This window comes from Anoplophora glabripennis, unplaced genomic scaffold (assembly GCF_000390285.2).
Source record: "Anoplophora glabripennis isolate ALB-LARVAE unplaced genomic scaffold, Agla_2.0 scaffold28, whole genome shotgun sequence".
Classification (NCBI taxonomy): Eukaryota; Metazoa; Arthropoda; class Insecta; order Coleoptera; family Cerambycidae; genus Anoplophora; species Anoplophora glabripennis.
In genome coordinates, this window is record NW_019416423.1 from 942,549 (window position 1) to 967,738 (window position 25,190).

Below are 25,190 nucleotides of genomic sequence, written 5' to 3' on the forward strand. Positions count from 1 at the left end.
CGTATCAAGTAAAAAAAAAAGAAAACGATAAGTGAAGGGTCTTGGATTGATAATAGAAAACCGTCGTTTTGTTCATATTTCATATTTATTATAATTATTTGTATCATGTAACATGAAACAACAAATGGCTTGTGCTTTAATACTTGTAGTAAAAAATATACAACTCGTACACTTAAAAACATATCAGATATAAAAAATAAAATTAATATACAACTATAAAAAGTTAATAATAAAATCTTTAAGTAATTTATACTACACTGTCCGTCGGACAACGAGTTAAAGAATAAAACTGTACAATATTAATAAAATCAATCGATGGCTCTCACAACAACAACCAATAAAATTGCACTCAAGCCATTTGTTCTGTACAATATCTGATGAAATTCTATAACGAGTCTATCTATCAAAATTGTCAACACGAGTTAATCATTTTAAATGAAATATATAAATTAGTACTATATGTATATTCACAATTACCATAACTTACAATATGTACAAAAATATGATTACACGTTTGCGGCTGTAATTGACTTTGTACACTGAAATAATGACATACATGTGCTCGCTTAGCCTACACATATACTAGACAGCTTAACAATGTGGATTGAAACAAGTGAATAGCAGCTAGCCTAGTCTGTACAAGTCTGCCTCACTGGTCGCCTAATATTATGTTACAAGTCGACAGATTGCATTATACACAATTATCATCTAACTTCACAGTCTTTTTTCAGGGTGGCGGTGGGGGGCTGCGCAGCATCTGGAAGGCTAACGGGGGGTGGAGGGGGCTCGGGAGGCGGCTGGCCCGGCTGCACGGCCTGCGTCTCCTCCGCCTTTTCTGTACTCGGCACGGAAGTGGTGGGCTTCATTATGTAGCCCGACCCCTCCTGGCACCTCGACAGTTTTAACTTTATCGGAGTCAGTTTCATAGGCGGCTTGTCACTTTTGCTACCTAACGCACCCGGAAGCTCCGCTTCCCTTACACTGTCTTTCACGTCAGTTCTGCTTTCGTTCATCGCGCTATTGCTCGTTTCACCGCTCGTCCGTTTGTCACTATCACCGTCACTGCTCTTCTTACCGAACCGAATTATGAGTTTGGTCGGATTCGCGCCTTGGTTAGATATAATTTGTACTTCAGACTTAAGCTTCTTCTTTTTCCTCTTCTCGCTTTTATCCTTCTTCTTCTTGATCTTCAGTTCCTGCATCACTTTTTTCCTGAATTTCATACTCTCCCGTTTCAGATCTTCCACCGTCGCCATGCTTATGGTGGTAATACGTTTCTTGGGCGGCCTTATCCTATCTTTCTTGTCGTCCACCCTGGACGTGCCCACGATGCTATTATTGGTGCCGATCTTGATTTTAAGCTTCGGCGCCGTCGGCTGTTGTATTGGTCTGGGAGGGCGACCTCTCCTTTTGGATAGAGTCGATTCGAAACTGGTAGACAAGCCGGAATTATTGCTCCCCACGGAACCCACACTTCTCCTCCTTTCTAGGTGACCGTCGTCGTCCAACGACAAATCCAGCTGACGCAGTTCTCTAGAGAGTCCGCCGGGTCTCGCTTTGGATTCCTTCCGGTGATGTTTGCTCTCCAAGAAATCGTCCGGACCCGTTCTATAGTCCCTGTAATCGTCTTTCGTGGGTATGCTGGTCATAGAAGCTACTGCCTTTGGAATGGTAATGATATTACGACTAATGGTGGGAGCGGCAGGCGCAACGTACCCCGGATTATTCGGTTGATCGTCCATATTCATGTCTTGAGAACAATACTGCCGTAACAGCTCCTTCTTTCTCATTCGTCGCAAATTAGACGTACCACCTGAGGATATTCCGATCGAGGCACTGCTTATTGCGTTATTCGTTACAGAATTGATGGTAGACACGACGATAGGATCGACGGTGGGCGGAGGTAGAGGAGTCTCGTTGGCTGTATAGTTTGCAATCGGTCCTTTAATCTTCACCTTCAGCTGATTTCGGGAGTCGGAAAGAGAAACTTTTATATTACTACTCATGTCAGACGGAGGCGGTTCCACCGGTTTCTTGGCAGTTAACGCCGTGTGAAGAGCTTTCTCAAAGTCCTCGTCGATATCCTCGTGCACCTGCGTTTCCGTTGTGCCGGTAGCAAAGGCGCTTAACAAGTTCTGTTCGGTGTACGATTGCTGATCGAAATTGCTATTGTACGTTCTCATGTCGACGGGACCCGGAAATAGCGGCGTAACGTCCGGGAATATTTGGGCGGGCTCGTTATCTGAACTAGTTAGGGATATGTCGGTTTTGGATCTACTATCCTCGATAGGAGTTGGGGGTCGTAGCTCCCTTAAATCGGCATTGTAACCTCTATTTTTATGCGACACCTGCGAGGGGCTCGAAAACTTAGGGGAACGAGGGGAATTTCTCGTGGACGAGAAGGAATCGAACTTCCTTTCGTGGATATCCACCGACTTTCTCCTTTCCCTCATAGCCTTCAAGTCGGTCATGTTGTCATTGGAAATATCGTCGTCGAAATCGAGGTCGTAAACGGTTCCGACTAGCTTCGTGTGAATCGTACCACTGCCGATATAGTCGAAATCGTTGTGATGGCTGCCCCTGCCTCTGCCTCGGCCCCTGCCCCTACCCCTAGTAGCGGTGGGCGCCCTGGAAGCGCCCGATTTCCCCGAACCTCTCTTACTTTCTCCTCTCCCTCGTCCCGGCCCCGACTGTTTAAGAGCCGCTTCTTGCCGGGGGCTCTTACCCGGACTCTTTGCTGGCGATTTGTTCAACATTTGTGAAGTAACTCTCGCCGAGGTCCGTGTGGGTTTGGTTGGCGACTTCTTACCGGCAGAACTATTGGACTTCAAAGACGTGCTAGGCGAAGGTAATGCACTGGTAGCCGTCGGAGTTGCGTTGCTGAGCGCCGGAGATGGTACGACTTCCTCTGCGCTCGTCGTCGGCGTTAAACCCGGCTGATTGCATACCGGAGGTTCTGCTGGTGGTGCCAAGAGCTGTTCTTCTAATTGCTGCTCCAGCGGTTTGGGGGTCGACGGCGGTAAATTTACCATGGCGGCTGTCAAGGCCATGTTATGCTGGGAGGAGGTAAACGCTGCCGTACAGGTGGACGAGAACGGAATAGACTCATCTACGGGTTTAGGCATGGGTGGTAGCGAATGTGGAGTGGGAAATGGAGCCCCAAATGCTGGTGGAAACATCGCCGCAGTACCTGTTGTGGGGAATGCTAGTTGAGTATTAAGGTTGGGAGGAGGGAACAAGCTGACGGGATAGCAGGATCCATCAGAGTAAGCTCCGAAATTGTCTAAAGAATTGGGAGGAAAAGGGGGTACCTGAGGTGGCAAATAAGGCGTCATGTCTAATGTAGAATGATTGACTAATCTCACATCTTGCAGTCGCACCTCTTCGTCGTCTCTTCTGGAACTGGAACTAGACGTTGACGCCGCAGAACTCGACGAAGATCTGCGATTGGGCATGAGTTCGCTATCCGCCCACTTGGCCTGGGGATGGATGTTTGCGTACGGAGACGGACTAGGCATGCAGTCCAAGGAGGCTGGATCTATGAGGGGAGTCTGTGAGATTCTTCTGTCTATTCTATCGTGGAGGGAGGGCGATTGGTTTTTAAGGGGTTCTTCCTGCATCCTTACTTCTAATTGGGAAGGAACCGAGTTTAAAGCTGGCGGGTTTTTGTGATGTTCTTGTGTGCCTGAGTTTGTATATTGTTCCAGATAATGGGGATCTACGTGTGGAACGGAATCGTTTAAGTAGTTCGTAGGATCTACAGGTTGTATGTTTGGGAAACTTTCGCTGGGGGGTACCCATCTCTCATCCCCTTCGACAGGAGCCGTGTGGTCTGTAAGACCTTCGTGTTGCTGAATGGGAATATTTTTGTGCGGCTCGAGGGGCAAATTAGTATCGCAATTAAGGTACCCATAATCAGAATGAGGCTGTTGATGGCTCTGATTATGCGTTTTCTCCTCGAAATGTCTCGCAGGTTCCGATTCTGTTACGTGGACCTTCAACTCTAGGTTAACCGCGGGGATCTCTACTGATTTGGGGGCAAGATCTTTCTGAATGGGCTCCGTGTGATTATCTGGAACGACTTGTTCCGTGAAATCCACTCTCTCACTTTCAACTTCATTGCTGGTGGTGGCGTCGTCTGCATCGCATCCGGTAGACTTCTTTGACAATTCCATGCGCAATTTTTCAACAAGATTTAGCGTTTCTCTGGCACTATCTTCTTTTGTATCCTCTCTGTTTCCAGTGAAATTATTCCAAGTGAATGAACTCTTCATGATATCGTCTTTAGAAATTCCGATGTCGTCAAAGTTAAAATCTACTATATCGGCATCTTTCGCGTGCGGCTGGGGCGAGAATATGGAACGATTCTGCAGAACTTGATTTGTTACGCCGACCGGTTTAAGAGCGCTTTTCTTTTCGTATTCCAATTCGATTGTTAAGGATTTCGTAACGTCTGACGTTACGTTATAGATGTCTTGAACGGTTTCTGCTTGACGAATAAAGAGTTCGTTAGCTTTATGCGATTGCAAATGATCGTCGACAATTTTATCAGCGATGGTAATCTCTTCGGAGGTTTTAATTTGTTTAGGAGTCGGTGGCTTCTTAAGTTCCAACTTATTTTCCTTACTTTCACTACTGGACAACTTAGCAGCAAAGATGTCGTCTATGCTTCTGTTTTTCGAGGATAATTTTTTGTTTGCCAATTTTTTATCCAATCCATCTTTGAATTCTCCCTTTTTCTCTATTTGCTCCTTCAGTTCCTGATTTGGAAGTTTAACTAATTGTTCGGATTTCGATATTTTTTCCATGGGTTTATATTTTTCTGTCGGTGTTATAGCTTTTTCAATGTTTTCGGATATATCGGGTAGTCTTTCGAGAGATTTTGAATCCTTTTCAAGTAATTTCGGTAATTTCTCTGATTTAGAAACAGAAATTTTAGAAGGCTTGTCGGATGGTTTTTCTGATTTTTCGGAAAACGTGGAGCATTTATCAAATACTTTATTTTGTTTATCTACAGGAGATTTCAACAATTTTTCAGTCGATTTGTATCGTTTATCAGATATCGTTAACTTCTCTGGAGCTAGTATCACTTTTTCTGGCAACTTTGTTTGTTTCTCTGGAGGTTTCGCATACTCCCTTTTTGTTCTTTCCAATTTTTCTACCCTTTGAGGTTTTTCCACGAGAACATCATCATCCTTTACTTTCTCAGACGAACCGAACAATCTATCGAGTGTAGATTTGGTTTTACTTAATCCTTCTTTTCCCGCCTTTCTTTCCAATATTTCTTTTTCTAAATTTTCAATTTCCGACTGTTTGATGTCCTTTAACTTCTTGTCCGTTTTCTTGACCGGAGACGATAACTTTCTGGACTTGGCGATCTCTTTCTCGACGTTATCTCCCAACTCATCTCCTGCAGATTGTTTCCCCTTCCTAATTTTAGCTCGTTCTCCTTCCACACTGACACATTGGCCATCAGACATATCTCTAGGCCTGACATCAGCATCTCCGATCCGATCACCAGAGTTGGATGTCCTCGGACGGCCTCGGGGTGCACGTCCTCTTCCCCGTGGTCGTGTCTGTTCTTCTCTCTTAGAAGCTGTTGGAGACTGCTTCTTATCAGTGCTCTTTCTGAGTGACTTAGTTGGTTGTTCGGGTGGTGCGGCATGCGATGGAGAGTCTGATTTAGGGGGTGGTGGTGGTGGTGGAGAAGGAAGTTTTCTGGGAGAGGAGGGGGCACTGGAATCGCTCGAGCTTGAGGAACCAGAGGATGCCGCGGGCCTAGGTCCCTTGTCAAGAAAGGGCCAGTCCTTGGCTGTGCTCCGCTTAGTCGTTTCTCGGGGTGAGGTTGAGAAAAGACTCTCCGATCGCGGTTGTGGTTTCTCTGGTTCGTCGTCACTATCGGAACTGGTGCTGGTTGAGGAATCCGAGGAACTGCTGGTCGAGGAAGACGATGTACTCGTTGAGTTTGTGGAAGACTTGCGTTTGGTTTCAGAAACTTTGGCAGTCTTGACAGACTCGGGTTCTTTCCTCAATTCCGGCTTTTTACTTTCCAGATCCTTTTTTGTTTTTACATACTCTAATTCCTTTCTGGGTTTGTCCGCTTCAGTAGCAGGAGGAGGATCTGATGAGAGCGAAGTCGGTTTGCCGAGTCCACTTTTAATGTGTTCGGCAGCTTTCTTAGCGGCCTGTCTCTGAGGAACGTATGCCAAAATTTCTTGCATATCACTTTTCTCGACCTCCTTGTCGATATCAAATATATCAGAAGCCGGTTTGTTCTCTTTTTCTTTCTTTTTATCCTTCACTTTCTCTTCTTCCTTGGGAAGGTCTCTAACGTCTTTAGTCGATTTCAGTTTCGCCTTCTGTTTATGTTTTTCTTCAGTTTTACTGGAATCTTCACCAGGCGCCAAATGTTCTTTAGCTCTCGACGAAGTGTTTGATTTCAGATTTTCCGTGGCTTTCTTGGCCGCCTGCCTCTGAGGTACTATGAGATCGGAAGGAACATAATCTTTCTTCTTCGAGTTACTGTCCTTTCGCATATCGTCGTTCTTGAGTTTCTTTTTATTTTCCGGACTACTCTTATTGGGACTCTTAGATGTAGACGGTTTCTGGGAGAATTCCTTTACAGCTGCTTTAGTACGTAATTTATTTTGCGAGTCGTTTGTGTTATTTGACGACTTATCGTCGTTCTTCATGGATACGTCTGAGCTATCGCTATCGGAATAAATAGACGACATAGACTTCACATTCTTTTGATTGTCGGTTTTCTGAGTTGAACGAATTGGCATAAGATCGTCACTGTCACTGCATGACTCGCCCAGTTCGCGTTCCACCTGACTTAATCTTGATCGAGAGCCCTGGGTCCATTCTTTTTTGGTAGGAGGATTTATTTCTTCCTCGCTACTGCTTTCTATCTTACTTCGGGATATACTATGCTTCTTTTGTCGCCTTTTATCCTGCACTTTAGCAGGGCTAGTCTGCTTATGCGGGGACGTTTTCTTGTTCAGATTTGATATAGACGGTTTCTCATCCTCAGAAGTGCTGTGTAAACGATTCTCTTTGTTGTCTTTGGGCCGTTCGTCGCTACTGCTAGCGCTGGACAAGCTGCTGCCGTATAAACTACCGCTCCTTCTTTTCGAGGAGCCGTTGTAATACTTTTTGTAAGGATTATTTTTAACGTCTTTGAATAAACCGTTAATCTCGGGTTTATGTTCATCGCCCGAATGTGTAGGGGATTTTACGCCGGCGATCCTGGCCAAAATTACGTCGAAATCGGAGGTGTGATCTTCAGCTTCATTGTGCGAGTATAAACGGTCGTATATTGATGGTCCGTGGTTGGCCTCGATTACGGCTTGGACAACCGTAGTAGGCAGTGAGTGAACTGAATCGAGTACAGCCGCTTGCTTGTGAAAAGTCTGCTCCCTCAACCGAAAGAAAGTCCTCGACAGTTTTTCCCTTCTGCTCACCATGTAACACAGATTTCTCACTCTTTCCAAGTCCTGTCTTAATTGCACAAACATTTTCATTTTCTCCAAATCGGCCTGTTCGCGTTTATGGGAAAGCATGTCTACGTCTTCCGATTTAGGAGGGAGCAGCGGTTTGTTGTGACCCGCTTTCCTCTTAAGCTTCCAGTAATTGTAAATGTATTGCAGCGCCTCGTTGTCGGTGTCCAAATGGATGGAGACGTCCTTAACGGTGACGTGTTTAAAGAACTCGGCTTCGATTTCTTGAAGACGAGCAGCCCTCGCTTGGTTCTTTTCCTCGGACGTCATGTCTTTCCGTTTCTTACGTTTGCAATCATCATCCTCGGATCCCGAACAGATGCTCTTCTCCTTCTTACTGGACTTACTATGTTTCTCGCAGTAAGACCGTAACTTCACGCCATCGTCCGCATTCTCGTCTTCTATGATTGCCCGCATCTCTAAACCGTGTTTAAATGCACAAGTGACGTGATATGCGGTTTTACATGTCTTTACGGAACACTGTATGCAAGCACCTACCCTCTCACGACACAACACACAAATTAGGGCCCACCTGCTAGATGGGATACCGGAGATCTTGGTTATTGGTTCCATTTTTTCTACACAACCTATACTAACTTCAGGTATCCATAACGCACAAGAGACATGAGCCCACTTCTGTCCCGATCTAGTGGATTTCATGGCACCCCCCTTATTTGGACAAAGCACGCACTCCGGCCTCTTCCCGATGTTGCACGTACAACAGAGCCACTGCCCATCGGGTATTCGAGTGATGCCATAGCATGCCTGATGAACGCATATATTGCAACTATCACAAAACACCATTTCATTGCCTTCTTCAGAATCTGGAGATCGACAAACATCACATATTACATTTTCATCATATTCGATTCCTAAACCCTCCTCGTTCTTGAGGATAGACTGTATCTTATCCCAACAACAAAGTTCCAACCTCTCGATCACCCTCTCTAACTGATCCTCGTAGATGGCGCCCAAACCCGCCGCAGCTCGCTCCGAGTTTAGAATTTTTAGCCAAGCTACATCGCATTCGTCCAGATCGTACGAACAAGCTGCCTCCGCTTGGGTTGGGGCGTGGGATAGGAGATGCTCTTCCGGTTTAAAGTTCTCATCTTTAGTAATTCGTATGTATTTATTTTTTGGTCTGAAAATAAAGAAAATACATGTATTGGACTACAGCGATATTTAGAAATTTGTGGAACAATACATGAACATTAAGAAAAAAACAATTTTTTTCGAACATATATATTTCTTATTTTTGAAAACTTTGGGCTAACAACACGATTGTGGAAGATCACGTGTTGAAATTATCATGGTAGAGAATCGATTTAAGATAGTTGACGAACCAGAATTAATCAGGACATTTTTAAAATCAGGTTGAGATAATGAAAAACTCAATCATGAATAAGATTTTGAAAAGATCTTTGATGGATCATGTATTTATTACGTGTAATGTTTATACGATATTCAAAATTTGCAGAAAACATAAAACCAGATATTCTTTTGATCAAAATAAGTCAATTTATACAAAAAAAGCAGATTCTTTTGATCAAAATAATTCAATTTATACAAAAACCAGAGATCAAAATAAGACAATTTATATAGAAATCAATCTTAACCCTTTTAACCACCCCATATCACTTTTTATACAAAAGCTATCTTCTAATTCACATTTTTTAGTTTGCAATTTGTTTTCTTCATATCTATTACAAATTTTGAGTAAAAAAATATGAAATACTGGGTATTTAAGAATTCCCTTTTTTATATTCGGAAAAATTTTATATATTAGAAAAATAATTCATATAAATGTGTTTCTTAAAATGCTGGCTAAGTGTGCTAAAGCCGTCCGAAACATATAAAATGGTTCATACCTTTGGAAAAAATAAATAGTTGAAGCCTTTCGTTAATTTTATGAATAAAATTAATATTTTATTTTTTTATAACCTATTGAAATGGAAATACCCTAATTTCACAATATTTCACAGGAGAAAAAATCTTAAAAAATGAACTTTATATCAAAAAATGTAATTTAGGCAATCACAGGTTTACTTATAAAAAAATTACAGAATGGCCAAAGGGATGGGGTTCCCCAATATTTTATTACATTCAAATAAAAAACAACCAAGTAAGAATGTAATTTGGCTAAAATAACTTTAAAATTAATTTTGACCCTTGAATAACGAAGTGCTATGCATTTGTGAAAAATTATTCCACCAGTTGAACAGTAACAGATTTTTGCTAAAATAATCTCTAAATTTATCAGATTATATTTAAGCCAATTACAATAACTATTATAAAACAGTATTTAGATATTTTTTGATAACAAAATATCGTAATAATTAGTAATTAAACCAACCAACAGCCAAATTTAGGTAATGTAATCGTTTAGCAACTAATGTAAGTCCAACTTTAATATTTCTCCAGGAAGTAATTCGAGTCATGTAATTTTTTTAAATTATATATTTTTAACATATAAACTTTTACTTTTCGTTAAAAGCTGTTAAGCACATTATGTTACCCTGTAATATAATTCGCTTCGGTCAAGAAAATTACTAAGTTACTTGGAAAAACAAATTTTCAGCAACGATTTACAGGTGGATATTTGAAATACAATATTATTTTGACAGGGGCTATTTAATGAAGGGGCAAAATGTCACTTATTAGCGTTTTGACTAATTAAGGGAATAATTTGCATTCGGAAATCTCATTAATACTCAAATTATTAAGATTTTGAACACTTCATTTTAAATTTATTATGCTTTTATTTCACTGTTATGAATAAAATACTTGAAAATATTTACATATCTTATCATAAAATTTAAAAATCTGTATGAAGAGAAATATGCTCATTTAAACAGTACGTTCAAAAATAAGTGGAAATACTTTCCAAAACGTTAACAAATCATAAAGGAGATACATATATCGAAGGACGTGCACATAAAAATTGATACCAATGTCTTTTAGTAATTTGCTGCTCTAATTTTTACACGTGCATTGTATAAGAAATCACTGATCAACAATTTGATTAAATACATAACTTTTAAAGTTTTAATTATCACCAATTTGGATTTTCTACAAGAAATACTCACAAGACAACGTTCAAACACACTTTCAACTTGTATTAAATATTTTTTTAGCCAACTAGTCGCTACTTGCTTCTTGCCAAGTAACTTGCTACTCTTTGATTTTTCTGGAAACACTTTCCAGCCACCCAACATTTAGAGTAAAAACTAATAATATACTTTTACTGTATTTACGTAATAAAATTAAATCCGCTTATGAAAGTAGTATTAAGTCGTAAATAAATAAGCGACAAAAAGAAATTTCACCAGTCTCTTTTTGAATCATACATATCACAAAAAATTTACTTGTCCAAAGAAACTACTGAATAGCGCTTTTGGTGCTTACGTCCCTTTGTGTTATCAACGACGATATTCTCTTTAAAGAAATTGAGCGTTAATAGCAGAAATTAGATATATAGGGCAAGTGAGCTGTATGAATTGCTGACGCTGTCCGCAGTTTTAGAAGAGCTTACGTCATCTGCTAGTTAACGCCGTCAAAACTAAAGAATTGCCACAAAAAGAGGCAATTGTTATTTAAACGAATAAAAGTAATAATAAAATTTTGTCTTTGACAATGAAATATTAGAAGAAATATTAAAAATATAAATAATAATAAATATATAAAATATTAAAAATATTAAGATGAATATTAGAAATATTAAGTCTATGTTGATTTTTGTATATACTACTGAGTATTTGCCAAGAACATGGCAAGTTTCATATACAGTAGAACCTCGGTTATCCGACCTCGCTTTATCCGTCCTCCCGATTTTCCAACATCGTGGCCAAAACGGCGATTCTGTGTTAACCGACATTCATCCGTATTATCTGACATCCGACGACCTGTCGGATTTCTGCTGTTTTATTTCTTAAAAAAATAATAAAAATAAATGAACCCGAATTATCCGACTTTTTCCATTATCCGACCTAGTGCTGATCCACAATAGGTCGGATAATCAAGGTTCTACTACCAGCCAGGTATATTGGCAAGTAGGTGAGTAGGTGTTCCTACAAACGCAATGGTAAAGGGGGTAAATAATTATGTGGTTTCCCCTGTCTAATCCTCATAGGTGTAAAATGTTTACATTCCTGGGAGAGGAAATTTTATACAAAGTGGTCAGAGATGAAACTGCCATATTTCAAAGGTTAGTAGCTGCTAGTCTTCAAAAATATTTGTTTTATTTAAATAATGTATCGTTCTATTGTATATTATTTCTTTTATTTAGTAAAGATTTTGACACAACGCACAACATAATTTTATTTACTACGAAAAATATCTATTGCTGAACGTCGCTGAAATGGTTCTCCAATTTTCTACAATAGTTATAGATCGATGAGGATATTCTAGTGTAATTAATACTCGTTTTACAAAATTTGCAACTAAATAATTTTTTATGATTTAGAAAAACGTATGTCTATTCAAAAGTCCATGTCTACTACAATGTGGTACTGCAAAACTTTTTTAATATGTAGAAACTCGTTTCTGGACACCTTATACAAACTGTCGCTAATATTTAAAACGAATTTTCTGAACTATGGACCTGGATCAGGATATACCGCCAATAGAATCGAAAATAATTATATCGACAATTAAAACACTCCGTTACTTTAATACGATTGTTACACATCCGTTTAAATTAGACATATCCGTCCGTGCTATCACAACGTGCCATAATTTCATTAACATCGCAAAAAAGGTGTACTTACAATCTGAACTCCTGTTGAACTTTAAAGTTATTACAATGGCTAATGGTGACGCTGGGTTCTGGCAATGAATCTGGGTTGACGGGAACTTGGACGCCTCGTTCCCACTCCTGTTTCCACTGGTCCACAATAACCCAATACTCGTCCGATGCCAACGGTTCTGAATCGGGCAGTTTCATGGCGCTGATCAGATCTTTGCGGAACAGTTCGGCTGGTGCTTCGGTAGTGGTGCGATTGTAAATGCTCTTCAGGTCATTAGATCTCGGCTGCCACGTCCCCGCTGCCAGGGAGGCCGCTTCCTCTTCCTCGGCCGCCGTCCGCTGATCGCATAATTAATTAGAATTAATGCCTTGTTCAAACGCCAATAAATAAACGGAAATATATAACACGAACTCGAAACTAAACTGGTAAGAAACGCTGTTGGTAGTAATATACTATTTCTAGTGATAATTAAATTTTGGTGTCAAAGTGACAAGTTACAATTTTGTTTCAACAGCTCACCTTATCAAAATTTAAAATTAAATGGAACTTAACTTTTGCTCCATTAAAAACACAAAGCAATATGAAAAATGTTTTTTTGTAGCAATTACAAAAATTAAAACCCGAATAACATGGAATAAGACATAGTTTTTAGTAAGTGTAAGTAATCGGCACACTGCTTTCAAGTTGTCGACAAAAATTGGAAAATATATACACAATTGAATGCAACAAGTTCGTTTTTTATTTTGTTGAAGCCTGCAAATTTCTCTTTGGAAAACATTACACTGTTTTTCGAATTAGGGTGTAGTTGCTTTACAACAAGAGACGGTGAAATCGTATTATACTAAATGGACATAAGCAAACTGAAAATGAATTTATATGAAACTATCTAAGGTCGAAATATGTCAAATATGTGGTCGGTCCATAAAAACAAAGTAGTAATAACCAAATTTCACTGTATATAAAATTATAAGAATTAGTAAACTTTATGTAGAGGCATTATCACAATTACGTTATTTCGCTTCCAGCCCCCAAACTGTTTTATTTTTAGGTGCGTTTCTAATTAGAGTTAACGCCACTATTTCTTGTTACTGTTTTCCATGTTGTACTATGTTTTAACGCTTAATCTACCTCTGTAGAACTATCAACTACATTTAAATATTTAACGTATTATACTCACATTATTCTTAATGTAGTTTACTTTGAATTTTTTTTTAGAAACTATTGAATTTCATTAACAAATGTACACGGAAAATAGAAATTTCCATATATATTTTACTACTGGCCTGGTTATAATAAAGCATCAAAAGAATAACTTACAAAACTTACAAAAAAATAAAATCTTTTGTACATATATACCTACTTTTCTAAATTTAACTAGCAGTCATTTAAAGAACACAAATATTCCGTTTTTTTAATTCTCTTATTGCGCTTTTACCTTACTTGAAAGGTATTACGCCAATTGAAAATAACTTAAAAAAATTTTAATAATTTAATTCGATAAGAATTTTAGGAATATGTTTAGAATTACTTTGAATTAGTATAATTTAATACTTTTCAAGTAACGGTATATTCTAAAACACAAATGATACATACCCAACAAAATTACGCAGCATAATTTCTTTGATGAAACAATCTATAATTAATTTTTTTAGTTTTAACAATTAGGAAATAGAATTTCCATACTCTCTCTAAATAATCAATAATAATTAGACAATTAAAATAGTCTCGTACAACTACACATAGTATTCAATATTGACAAATTTGTATATTCTTTGCCTTTGCATCTCACAATTCAAGTTGTTTTCATTAATGTTAGAAATGATAACGCTTTGTTTTTCACCATTGATAAAAATCTTCCAGACAATTCGATGTTATTTATTAGAACTGAAATATAACAAAAATGTGTCAAACTCACTTTACGCCTCTTAACAGGAACTGAGCCATCTTCAGAACGGTTAGGCCTTTTCACTCTCTGTGACATCGCACTTATGTTGTGCAGGTAGATCGACTCTTCTGCACAACCTAAAAGTAATGATGTATATAATGAATATTACCATAACCATAACTGAATTTTTCTTGATATTTTCAAGACATATTTTCTTTTCAACTGATAGAGATTTAATAAAGGAGTAAGCAAAGTGCTTGTACTTACTACATAGTTATCCAGTAAGGGAACTTCAGTAAATATATAATTACGTCTGCAACAAAAAAAGCAACAATTAGTATCCCTTTTATTTTTAGATAAAATCAAAGATTAGACTACACTCTACTTATAAATACACCTTCTGCAGCATGTTTAAAGCTATTAAATTGCTGCAACAACTAAAACTAAAAAAATATAAAGGACTTTTATATTGCCTTTGGCTATCCTGAACAGTGTTGAGGGAGACTATTTTTGCTTTTCCAAAATTAATAAATACGTCGTCTGACATGCAAGGAAAGTAAATTTCATGCGTAAGAAACGATAATATAAATAATACAGGTAATAATCTTGCAAAATTTAGTGACAAACAGCAGAGGTGTCTCCCATGTCTACATTGTAAACATTTCACTATTTAGCTATCACTTGCACGATCACAGTTTTACACATTTTCAACAAAAACGTTTTGAAAAAATATCCTGTTTGTTACCATTTCTCTAAAGTCTTTCATGCTTTCGATTGATTTTTCAAAGGATTTTGATTAAATCGACACTCCATTAGACTCCATTTGGTAAGCCTAACAACATTGACAATATAGGGGGCAGCACTTTCCAGTCGACACAGCAAAGACGAATTAGTGAACTATCCTTTCGTCTCTTTTCTCAATCAGGAATTTCATCATATTATACGCGTAATATCAACAGTAAAGTTTATAATAAGTTGTAAATAAAGTGTAAGCGATTTTCAATCATTCGTAGACTGATTGTGTTTTGACACCGTGAAACATTTCCTCGATGAAAGTTATAAAATGTGTATAACTCTATCTCTCTTTGATGTTCATCAACATGTCCTCATTACACATTTTCTAGTTATCGAAATATGTTAATCGTTTATTTAGATAAAAACAATACGTTTTCTATTTCTTTTTAGTTATTTGGGAAAAATTCTTACGGAAATTGAAGCAAAATCTTCATTCCGATTGTTTGTACTATCACAAAACTAGAAATTAATATTTGGCGCCATCATTACTAAAAAAATAACTGGTCTGTACGGGTCACGTGATTTCAATGCGGAATAACATTTTCTGGCGGGGGTGAAAATGATTGAATATTTTTTCCAAAATACGTTTATTTATGTAAAATGTAAATAAACTACTTAATCACTTATCATCTACTAACCAATATAAATTTACGATGATGTATATCAATGCCTATTTTCACAAGTTTATTATTGTTCTATCAATACCATAAACCTACAGTATAATAAGTATATATAGCAAAAACAATAACTTTAAACTTTAATTTATCTTTATTATATAATTTTTAAAAGTTTTATTTTTGATTCACATAAATGGAAAATTCTTTAAGTTAAAAAAATACCTAATGTCTTACAAAAGTTGCAAATAGAACTCAGTAGTGCGTTCTTTAACACTGAATTTGACGATAACTGTAACTAGAGTAGAAAGTTGATACGTTCGAAATGTTCTTTTTCTGATCGAACCATGAAGGAATTCATTTCAGTAATAGTGATCGTAATATTAATCTGATCAGTAGGATCATGGAGACTAGATAGTATATAGTGTATAGTCTCCATGAGTAGGATCATTGATCTTGCCTTTTGAAAAGTAAACCGTTTCGTGTTTCGATAAATTATTAATTTTAATTATTATATATACCTGGGCCTCTAAAGCTTGTATTCAAAAATTGTTGCCAAGAATCACACTTTCATTTAAATTAAATGCCAAACACACCTGCCAGTGATTCCTTTAGATCCTTTAGATTACTATAACGTGGATTATTTAAATATATGTAGAATGGATTCCTTAAGAAATTCGTGGAAAGGGGAAACCTAATTTCAAACCCTGATAAATAGTACTTACACTTCAGGTATTTTGTCTCTAGAAACGTCAAGAAACCTACACCGTCGACATGATCGGACCGTTCAAAGATGTGAGTTTTGTTCTGTTTATATTTACATGATATTTAATTTACCTCTTAAAATTATGATTTCCAAACACTAATTTAGTTTGTTAATTAATACAACTAAGAAAAAAATTGTAATGAGTTGGCAGATGACGTTCAAAAAGTGTAAAAGTCGCATTTTGTTGTAACACCGATGATGAGTGGTTCTGGGTGTATGCATGATGCGTGTGTGTAATGTGTAGTGTCCACTCCATGCGTGTATATAATCGTGTATGTATTGTGTTCTATGCTGTGTTTTAATGGTCTGTGGCTGTGTTCTGTCAAAGATTGGTTGTCGTCAGTTTTGTAAATAGTAAACGGCTAATAAATTAGAAAATTAGAATAGGAAGTAGGAACAGTATAAATTGTTATACACACGTTATTTTTTAAATGTGTGTTTTTAGGTTTTAGAATTTATTTAGTACTACCCTACGACTAACCAGTTGGTTTCCTGCTTTTCTATTAATCTTAGTTTGGATTAACAAAATATATCAGTATAAAATTAATGACTAGTTATTCCTGGGTTAGTTTATAACTTATTCAATTCATTCAGAAAATGGATCAGGTAGTCCTTATAATACTATAAATATGAATGTCTACTTCATAAATTTTTTTAGACTAAAGCCAAAATTGACCAAGCATGCAGAACGGCTGAAGAATTTACGAAACTTTATTATGAAACCATAGATAAAAGACGACATGTAAGTTTATATATTTAATTTAAACAATGTTTTGTCTCATTATTTTGTTGTTTGTAGTTAATGTCTAGACTTTATTTGGATACAGGACTATTAGCATGGAATGGAAATGGAATTACTGGGAACGAAAGTATACAAAAGTTTGTAATTGATTTACCTTCTACAGATCATGTAGTGAACACTTTAGATGCTCAGCCGATACTGGGTAATGAGAAACATAAAACAAAAATATACTGAACTAAAAGTTGCTTTTACATATATTTAACACAACGGCCCCAAAAGCACTTTATTTTTATTAGAGTAACATCGCTAAAAATTTTAATTAATCTAGATTTAATATAAACATTAACTAATTCCGTAAAACCTATGAATTTTAGATTCTGCTGTAAGTGGGCAATTAACGTTTATGATTCAAGTAAGTGGTTCTGTGAAGTACCAAGATAAAACTCCGAAGACATTCCAGCAAACCTTTATAGTGACTGCGCAGGGCGATAAATGGAAAATAGTTAGTGATTGTTTCAGAATACAAGAATCTCTGAATAAGTAGGACTAATATTGCTTTTTTGAAAGGACTTTAATACTTTTTAGTTGTATGAACCTAAAAATTAATAAATTTTTTCTTAGTTATGCGTTATTTTTCTTAATTTTTTGTAGCAATATAACTTGGTTCGAGCTATGGGACCGAGAGGATACAGATAAAAAGAATTAATTGGGTTAAAGTATATATTTTGCATTTTATAATAAAACGACATGTATAAAACCTTAAGCTACGTTTACAATAAAAGCAAAGCAGAAATTGCGTAGGATGTGTTAAAAATATTCACAGACCCAGGTTTATAAACGTCAACAGTTCTATTTAGGAATTAAATACAGTATCACGGAAATTAAGTCGTTTCAATTTTTTTATTCCAACATAAGACAACATGGAAAGGGTCCGAGCATGTACCTAATTCTCTTAGAGACGATACAAATACTGCCGCCATTATTTTCAGTATAGTAAAGGGTGGGTAATAAATCAGTATTAGTGCTCGTAGTTTTGTAGCACAAATTAAAATATTTATGTGTAATGCGTAATCATTATTGGCCCCATAAATATTTTAGTAACCGAAAATGCCCCATTTATTGTTCGCTACCCATTCATTGTTATCTACACATCTGTTGCGCTTTGACAAAGAAAATTACCTATTTCTATAATACACACCCGCTACATAGGAAAAATTTGAATATACAGTGTGTCCTACGATTGCGTTCAGAAAAAGGAAAAAGAGCAAAATCAATTTCAAATTTACGGCGACTTGGACATATTAATAACTCTCGTAATTGTCAGAAACTACTTAAAAAATAATTTCATATCAGGACTTCTATGATTCGTATGCAGTATTCATAAAATTTTATATTTTATATTGAGGAAAAATTTTGTTACAAACGTACAAATAAAAATGTTTTCCGTCTTTATTATGGGACACACTATATATATAACACGTACACACATATTGAGCAACACAAAATTTTAACTTCAGTCTCAAGAGTTAATGATAACCATGGACAAGACCGAGGAATGTTGTTAGTTTCACAAACTTAATATTTAAATATGAGCAAGGACACAGCCAAATATAAATGTCTTAATTTTCCATGTTTCATATTAATCTTAGTATAACGTTTTCATAAGAGACCTATAAATCATAGAGGTTAACAAGTTACATCACTAAAACAATAATATAAACTTTTTCACATGCGCCCGATGGGCATGGGGGTCGACAATGCAATGTCTCCAGTCTGGTCGTTGGAATCGGTGGTTATTACAGTGTATTATGCCGTGACCAGACTTATAACACATTTCCTCAGCTTTAGCTAGGATCAAAATCCATAGGCCCCCTTTTATATTGATTTCAGTTCTTGTTGTTGCCTGCAGCATCTTAGAACTGAAGTCAATATAAAAATGGGCTAGGGGGTTTTATAACAGGGCATCGTAAGTCTATAATTGGTGACCAGGTACACAGGCCACGGCATAACACAAAAAGCGATGGTACCATCTTCAGACTTTTCCGTTCAATATTTTGGTAGCGAATACTAATAAAATTTACTGAACATAAAAAAGTGATGTGTATTAATGTTTGGTGCTGTCTAAATCATTTATCTCTTCTATGTTCATCGATATAGACTTTTCGTTGGGGTTCGTGGGTTAGTGATGTGTATTAGAGTTTTCTTTACAGTTAAAAACTGTCGTCTATATTCAGTGATAAATGACAAAATGTATGAAGTAGCAGACGCAACTCCTTTGGCTCCTAGTTACAGAAAATATATCAATCTTCAGATTTTCACACGGGAATAAAATGCGGTTTCCGGCCACCACAAACCTTTTAAAATAATAAAGATACCCACACCAAGACTGGAAACTGCCTTTTTCCAATTAACTGTGTACAATGTCGAATTAAAAAAATAAACTAGATATTCTTTGTACTAAACAGCAATGAATAATTCAAAATTCTAAAATTAATATATAATGGGGTGTTTGTTGTCTTCTCACATGTTACCACAAAATATTTTTTTGTTTCTGTATGAAGAATTTTTTAATTGACATAAAAAATATAAAAGTGAAACGAATTTGCCGGACAATCATGATGCGTTAAATTCTCCTTTAATTACGCCATTTGTTAATATGAACTTCAACTAAAATCTCATACCACCGCCATCCTTTTATTTCATAATAAAGAGATACAGACGAGTTATTTAAATAAAGAGTTCTCTAGTATAAGGAGAAACTCGTACAGTTTGTATTAACTTTCATTGCTTTTTATGCAAACACCCCATTATAAATAAACACCTTACCTTAATAAAATGTCCATCAACACCGAGACTTACTAATCGTGTGTTGCCGACATATCTTGAAAATTTGCTAACATCTTCCAGCTCTTCAATTAATCATGCACATTTTCCGTTCCTATAGCCAGAAATTAATTTAACCTAATATTTGTGCATGAATATGAAAGAGTAAATTCAAAATAAACTGCAACTTGGATAAATACTTCCCATTATACAAAATTGCTAAAAATTAAATACGACTACATACACACAACCCGCCATAATATACGGATAAATAGCCATAACATGGATGAAAACAAAACACGATAAAACAACTTACATCTCTATTTACGGAAAAAATAAATCCACATTAAGTTTATATTATGACGTGGAAAAGCATTAAAATTAAGAATTCATAAGTTTGCGTCCTCCGGCGGCATGTTATTAACTATATCCAGATCAGCGCCACCGACGGCGCCTTCATCCCCGTCACCGCCTAACGGGGGTAAATCGATCGGTAACAACGGTGGAGGATCTGCGATCGTGGAAGCCGCGATAGGGTTGCCCCTAGCATCTAACTCAAGCGCCGGGTCAGCGGTAGCTTCCGCCAAATTTGTAACGCTTTTGGACTTAACGCACTGAAAGTCCACGTGTCGACTTTTAGCTTCTTCCTTCTCCCACGACATGTGGATGAAAGGTCGTTGGACGTAGTTGTAAATCACCTCGGCCCGGCCGCCTGGACGTTTTTTTACCTTTTCTTTGTAAGTGGGGTAACCTGAAAATACAAACGTACAAGAAAAAGGTCCAATACGAGGCTTCATCTTCCGATTTTAGTTGACGTTTCAGATTTTTCATCGGGATCCGAAGATTTAAATCAGTATTTAGCGTTTTCTAATAACCTTCCAGTGTTTGGGGCTGTAAAATGTTTTGAACTGGGTATAAACTATCGTTTTTGTTGAATTAAAAACTTCAACTAGTTGAAAGTCAACATTACAGTACACTAAGGTTTATTACTTTGACGACAGAAGTTTAACCACTAAGTAAGCTTTACATAAGAGCGAATTTAGTTGAAAAAAAAAATTATCTGAATCCGGTTTTGCAAAATTACTAGTTCTAAAGTTATGTTAGGTTTAAGAAGTAGATACTTGAAAAACTAATAAATCGAAAATTTTTAGAAAATGAAAGACTTCTTGGGAAACACCACAAGGAGTTAGAAGTGGCGAAAACATCTTCAAAATATTCAGTGGCATCGAATTTCTGAGGTTTTTAATGAAAGTAACGAAATTTTGACCTTTAATTAGATAAATCAGAAATCAATAGTCTAAGTTTTGCTATTTTGTATAAAACATCTTCAGAGACAGAAAAGATGATTTTTTTTTAAATTTCAATATCCTGTATCTATAAAACAATTGATTTTGTACTCATACTTATAAAATTTTTTCGATTGATAAACTAAAAAAATTACTCTTTATAGGTTGTTAAGACACTTAATTAACACCCTGTACAGTATGGTATGGAAAAGTGCCAATTTCTTCCACCTATTATTCCACCATTTTATTTTTCTTAAGGTTAGAATTTCAACATCTGAACACAGAATGTTGAATCATAAAACTTTTACGATCCGGGCGGAAAAAGATTTTCGGATAACGATCTTACGATTGGTGAAACGAGTTGATAGTCCGACCAAAATACACTTGGAGAAAAGAAAATTGTTACCTGGGCTTTTGAAAGTGGAAATGGTAAAGGGGCTTATAATAAACCCAGAAAAAATAAATGCGTGAGCAGGGGTGGCGGAGGGTCAATTTGGGAGGTTGAAAAGTTGTGAAAAATTGTATCATTGGGATTTCTGGCAAAAGTTGACTTCAAACAAAAAAGTATCAAACACAAAAGTTATAGATAATGCAAAAATCTACAACTTTTGTAGAGGACACTTTTTAAGATAACCTCAAAATTTACGAGAAAAATGTGAAAAATAGGTTTTTTTCTTATTTTTTGTTTTTTATTTCTCATTTCTGCAAAAATAATTTAATTTTTACGAAACTTGGTGAAAGTATACCTTTCTGCGTCTTAAATAACCACAAATTTTTTTAGATAAAAAAATCAAGAAGTTTCCAAAATATTCATTTTTTCCAGTCCGACACTTTTTTTAAAAAAAAAAATTCTACTTAGAAAAATCGTCGTACAGAGTTCTGCCGGTTCAGATTTTTTTCGATTTGACATATACTTTTTGGTGAAATGTCATCACAGTTCAAAAATATGCTCTTACCTTCAATGCCCAATCTAATCTTCTTCAAACCCCTATCCTTCAGGACTTGCTTCGCGACGTCCCTATTTTCTATATACTTAAAGAACCTATACATGGCAGTGCTATTGACAGTCTGACTATATTCTTCTCCCATTTGAGGAGGATACTCTTCGTCCCAGTCCACACTGTCGTCGTCCAATAAAACGACAATGTGACACTCTCTGTCTCCCCTTTGCGCAGAATTCACCATGAGCGGCAGAATAAGTTCCTCAAGGAAAACCTCGAACTGGCACCTGGCACCCTCGTTGGAGAGCTCATGTAACAGACCTCCTGGAATAACAATTTTTTTAAAAGCTCAATTAATGTAATATTAACTATATTCGTTTTTTACAAATGTAACATTGATTGAATTTCCTTAAACATATCTTCAATGAGTTTATTTTAAGTCTGAAATTTTAAAAAATTTGTTTTTTTTTTATATGACATAACTTTTACACAAAATAAAAACACTTACTCAAGTTTTGGCAGCGAACGGTACTGGCGTCAAAGGGAACCAGCAGATAATCACAAGCCTCTCTCAATTCTTGCACAGATACAGATGGGGGGCACTTGATGAGTCCCCCTTTGTAGTACTCTAAAATTGCTCTGAAAACAGACGCTGGGATGCCATCGGCGACCTCGTACTCCCCCCTTTCGTTCGGGTGCGTAAAGTCCAAAGACGAACTGAACATCCGACCGAGCATCGTGTTGGGATGTGCAGTGAATATTGCGGGATCCACCACGAATCTAGTGTTGTCAACCACAAGGGTCACCCTGTCCTCGCTGGCCATGTTACTGGTACTGCCGCAACTCTGGGTTTGGGTTTTTGTAGATCCGGTCGTTTGTAAGGGTGCGGCTCTTGATCTGTAATCATGAAGGAGTTAATATGTGAAAATTATGCTGTAATTTGCAGCCCTTGCCTATTGCGAGGAGCATTGTGACATTGCTTAGGCGTAGCTACAGAGTGGCAACGTGGGTCCGATAGGGACGTGGAACGTTGTACAAGGCACGGTTTCGGCTTCGACATCGATCCATAACTACGCAAAGCAATATGAAAGTTAATAAACTGACTATGGCTATTTTAAGAAAAGATCAAAACAGGACAGTGCTTACAAGAGATTACGATAGTATACCGTCAATAAAAATGTTTTCTGTTGTCTGTAGAACATAATTTTTCAAAAGTACTGTGCTGACAGACCCAGCAATAATATATACATAGTTTACAAGTTTCACTTTTTGTAGAGCCGCCCTTATATCCCTCTTATTTTACACAAAATTATTACCCGTAAAGTGATTATTCTGATACAACTAAATTTTATTTTAGTCATAGACATTAATTTTTAAACAGAACGAAATATGATTCAAATTAAATTTCGTACTAGAATGTTAAAATATTTCAATTTAAAATGACCTTAATCTCAAAAACATATTAAAACATTTTTTGAAGATTCTCTAACCATTTTAGGAAAGAAAATTGTATTGCGCTTTATCAATGGGTTCTTAACAATAAATAAAATAAAATTTCAAATAACTCCTGCACTTCCTCAAAATCTCTACCAACAAAAAAATATGACAAAATATTGTTAGCATAGACGAACAGAAATATCTATGCCATAGGTAAAAAATATGTCTATGTTTATCTTCATCTGCGTTAAAAAACCTCTATATTGAAATGAAATGAAAAATAGTTTCCTTAAAAAAGTTTAATCAAGACTTTTTTTGAAAGCCAAACATTTTATCAGGAAGCAGAACCATTAATACGCCCCACTTATTTTCTTTAAAAAAATCACTTGATGTAAAAATATTTTCCAAATCTTTTTCTAACTGTACTGCTTTTGTCAAAATTTTTCATAAAATTTTACTAGTAAGTAGGTATATGATAAATTAATGACATAACATTAACATACAACACAAAAATATTTACTACCTATATGAAAAACAAGTTATTTATAGATTATAGATTTTTTTTGTATCAACTTATTTGTGTATTTTACTTTTCTATTTTACTACTTGACTTGTAACTTACAACATACCAACTCTTGAAGTCTTAAAACAAACCTATGAAATTAGCTTTATTATCTCATAAAGATGCTCTAATTTAACTAAACTCTGGACACCTCAAACAAAAGAAAACATTTTTTTTATATGTATGTACTATATAAATTATTATCTGATGTGACTATAGTCTCCCAATTTTGCCCTATTTTCACCTCAAGCATTAGGTGGATGGGGGCCTACCTCAGTCGATTTTTAAATACCCTTCTTCGTCGTTCATCTGTGTAATCTTCAGTGTCGCTGCTTGTATCGTTGTTATGGTATAAATGACGTTCATTAGCTCCGGCCATTTGTAGACTAGGCAGTAGACACTTCACAAATACATACAGATAATCAGCACAGTTAAAAATTTCTCTGGAACCGATCCAGAACATAGAATAAAGTCTACCAACATATGGACCGACGCATTCACTGCATATAAAATGACTGGAAAATAAAGTGACAGTATTAATTGACTTCAGACTTGACAATGCAAAATATAGTTGATTTGATGATTTGATACCAGACACTGACAAGTGACAGTTGACAACAGAACAAAAGAAAACTGAAAATTGACAATTAGGAACCAAAGAACAACAAATGTATAGACTGTGTATATAGATGACGTATAGGTGAGTTCATTACATGTGATTACAATTCTGTACTGAGCGACATCTACTGCTAAAATGTTAAGGAATTTCAACAGGGGACAGTACACTGGTGCTGTCTTCCTGGACGTCGCAAAGGCCTTCGATACGGTTTGGCATGAAGGCCTACTGATGAAAATGCTCACCGCGCCATTATTCTATGGCTAGAAATTGGCCTCAATGATTTGGGATCGAGGGGGATTATCCCTCTTTATCCTGCCTCATCTCGTGTAGGCCTGGACAGCCTTCGTAGGTGGGCCCCATCCGTCGTCTACCCCGACCGCAAATGCGGCCGGTGTAGGCGCTTTGTGGGACCTCCTTTTGTCCTGGCTGGGCCCCGCCGGCTAGGGCCCTTTCTTCTGGCGCTCTTCTTGCTTCGC

At 36.7% G+C, this 25,190-nt stretch overlaps 3 protein-coding genes across 6 annotated transcripts; 1 reads left to right on the top strand and 2 right to left on the bottom strand.

Annotated features, from left to right (window-relative positions):
* Positions 1-66: 66 nt before the first annotated feature.
* On the bottom strand, positions 67-15,422 carry LOC108909869 (PHD finger protein rhinoceros). 2 transcript variants are annotated; one of them, XM_018714305.1, is made up of 5 exons: positions 15,336-15,422; positions 14,397-14,442; positions 14,160-14,266; positions 12,266-12,582; positions 67-8,640 (listed from the first exon to the last, which is right to left on the bottom strand). In XM_018714305.1, exons 3-5 carry the CDS (start codon positions 14,223-14,225, stop codon positions 705-707), a joined length of 8,319 nt encoding a protein of 2,772 aa, XP_018569821.1. In that variant the 5' UTR covers positions 14,226-14,266; positions 14,397-14,442; positions 15,336-15,422; the 3' UTR covers positions 67-704. The 2 variants fall into 2 exon arrangements, with proteins under 2 accessions (XP_018569821.1, XP_018569820.1); XM_018714304.1 differs by lacking the exon at positions 15,336-15,422 and adding an exon at positions 14,875-14,960.
* Positions 15,423-16,624: 1,202 nt separating this feature from the next.
* Positions 16,625-17,670, top strand: LOC108909871 (NTF2-related export protein). Of its 2 annotated transcripts, none has more exons than XM_018714309.1 (5): positions 16,625-16,694; positions 16,750-16,913; positions 16,963-17,046; positions 17,104-17,248; positions 17,421-17,670. In XM_018714309.1, the coding sequence occupies exons 2-5, from the start codon at positions 16,902-16,904 to the stop codon at positions 17,588-17,590; spliced, it is 411 nt and encodes a 136-aa protein (XP_018569825.1). In that variant the 5' UTR covers positions 16,625-16,694; positions 16,750-16,901; the 3' UTR covers positions 17,591-17,670. The 2 variants fall into 2 exon arrangements, with proteins under 2 accessions (XP_018569825.1, XP_018569826.1); XM_018714310.1 differs by having other exon boundaries at positions 16,750-16,910.
* An 82-nt stretch (positions 17,671-17,752) lies between these two features.
* LOC108909870 (BTB/POZ domain-containing protein 10) lies at positions 17,753-24,694 on the bottom strand. Of its 2 annotated transcripts, XM_018714307.1 has the most exons (5): positions 24,368-24,694; positions 23,050-23,166; positions 22,605-22,993; positions 22,112-22,420; positions 17,753-20,620 (listed from the first exon to the last, which is right to left on the bottom strand). In XM_018714307.1, the coding sequence occupies exons 1-5, from the start codon at positions 24,556-24,558 to the stop codon at positions 20,259-20,261; spliced, it is 1,368 nt and encodes a 455-aa protein (XP_018569823.1). In that variant the 5' UTR covers positions 24,559-24,694; the 3' UTR covers positions 17,753-20,258. The 2 variants fall into 2 exon arrangements, with proteins under 2 accessions (XP_018569823.1, XP_018569824.1); XM_018714308.1 differs by lacking the exon at positions 23,050-23,166.
* Between the last annotated feature and the right edge of the window lie 496 nt (positions 24,695-25,190).

Excerpts from the sequence above, each read along its gene's own strand:
- LOC108909870 (XM_018714307.1), bottom strand. The coding sequence starts at position 24,558 with ATGTTCTGGATCGGTTCCAGAGAAATTTTTAACTGTGCTGATTATCTG. Across the intron at positions 22,421-22,604 it reads CGTTCGCTGCCAAAACTTGA|GAGGTCTGTTACATGAGCTC; the intron begins GTAAGTGTTTTT and ends TTGTTATTCCAG. Across the intron at positions 20,621-22,111 it reads GATTAGATTGGGCATTGAAG|GTTACCCCACTTACAAAGAA; the intron begins GTAAGAGCATAT and ends TTGTATTTTCAG.
- LOC108909871 (XM_018714309.1), top strand. Across the intron at positions 17,047-17,103 it reads CCATAGATAAAAGACGACAT|TTAATGTCTAGACTTTATTT; the intron begins GTAAGTTTATAT and ends TGTTGTTTGTAG. Across the intron at positions 17,249-17,420 it reads AGATGCTCAGCCGATACTGG|ATTCTGCTGTAAGTGGGCAA; the intron begins GTAATGAGAAAC and ends TATGAATTTTAG.
- LOC108909869 (XM_018714305.1), bottom strand. The coding sequence starts at position 14,225 with ATGTCACAGAGAGTGAAAAGGCCTAACCGTTCTGAAGATGGCTCAGTT. Across the intron at positions 12,583-14,159 it reads TTCCTGTTAAGAGGCGTAAA|CGGACGGCGGCCGAGGAAGA; the intron begins GTGAGTTTGACA and ends TTATGCGATCAG. Across the intron at positions 8,641-12,265 it reads GTTCAACAGGAGTTCAGATT|ACCAAAAAATAAATACATAC; the intron begins GTAAGTACACCT and ends CTTTATTTTCAG.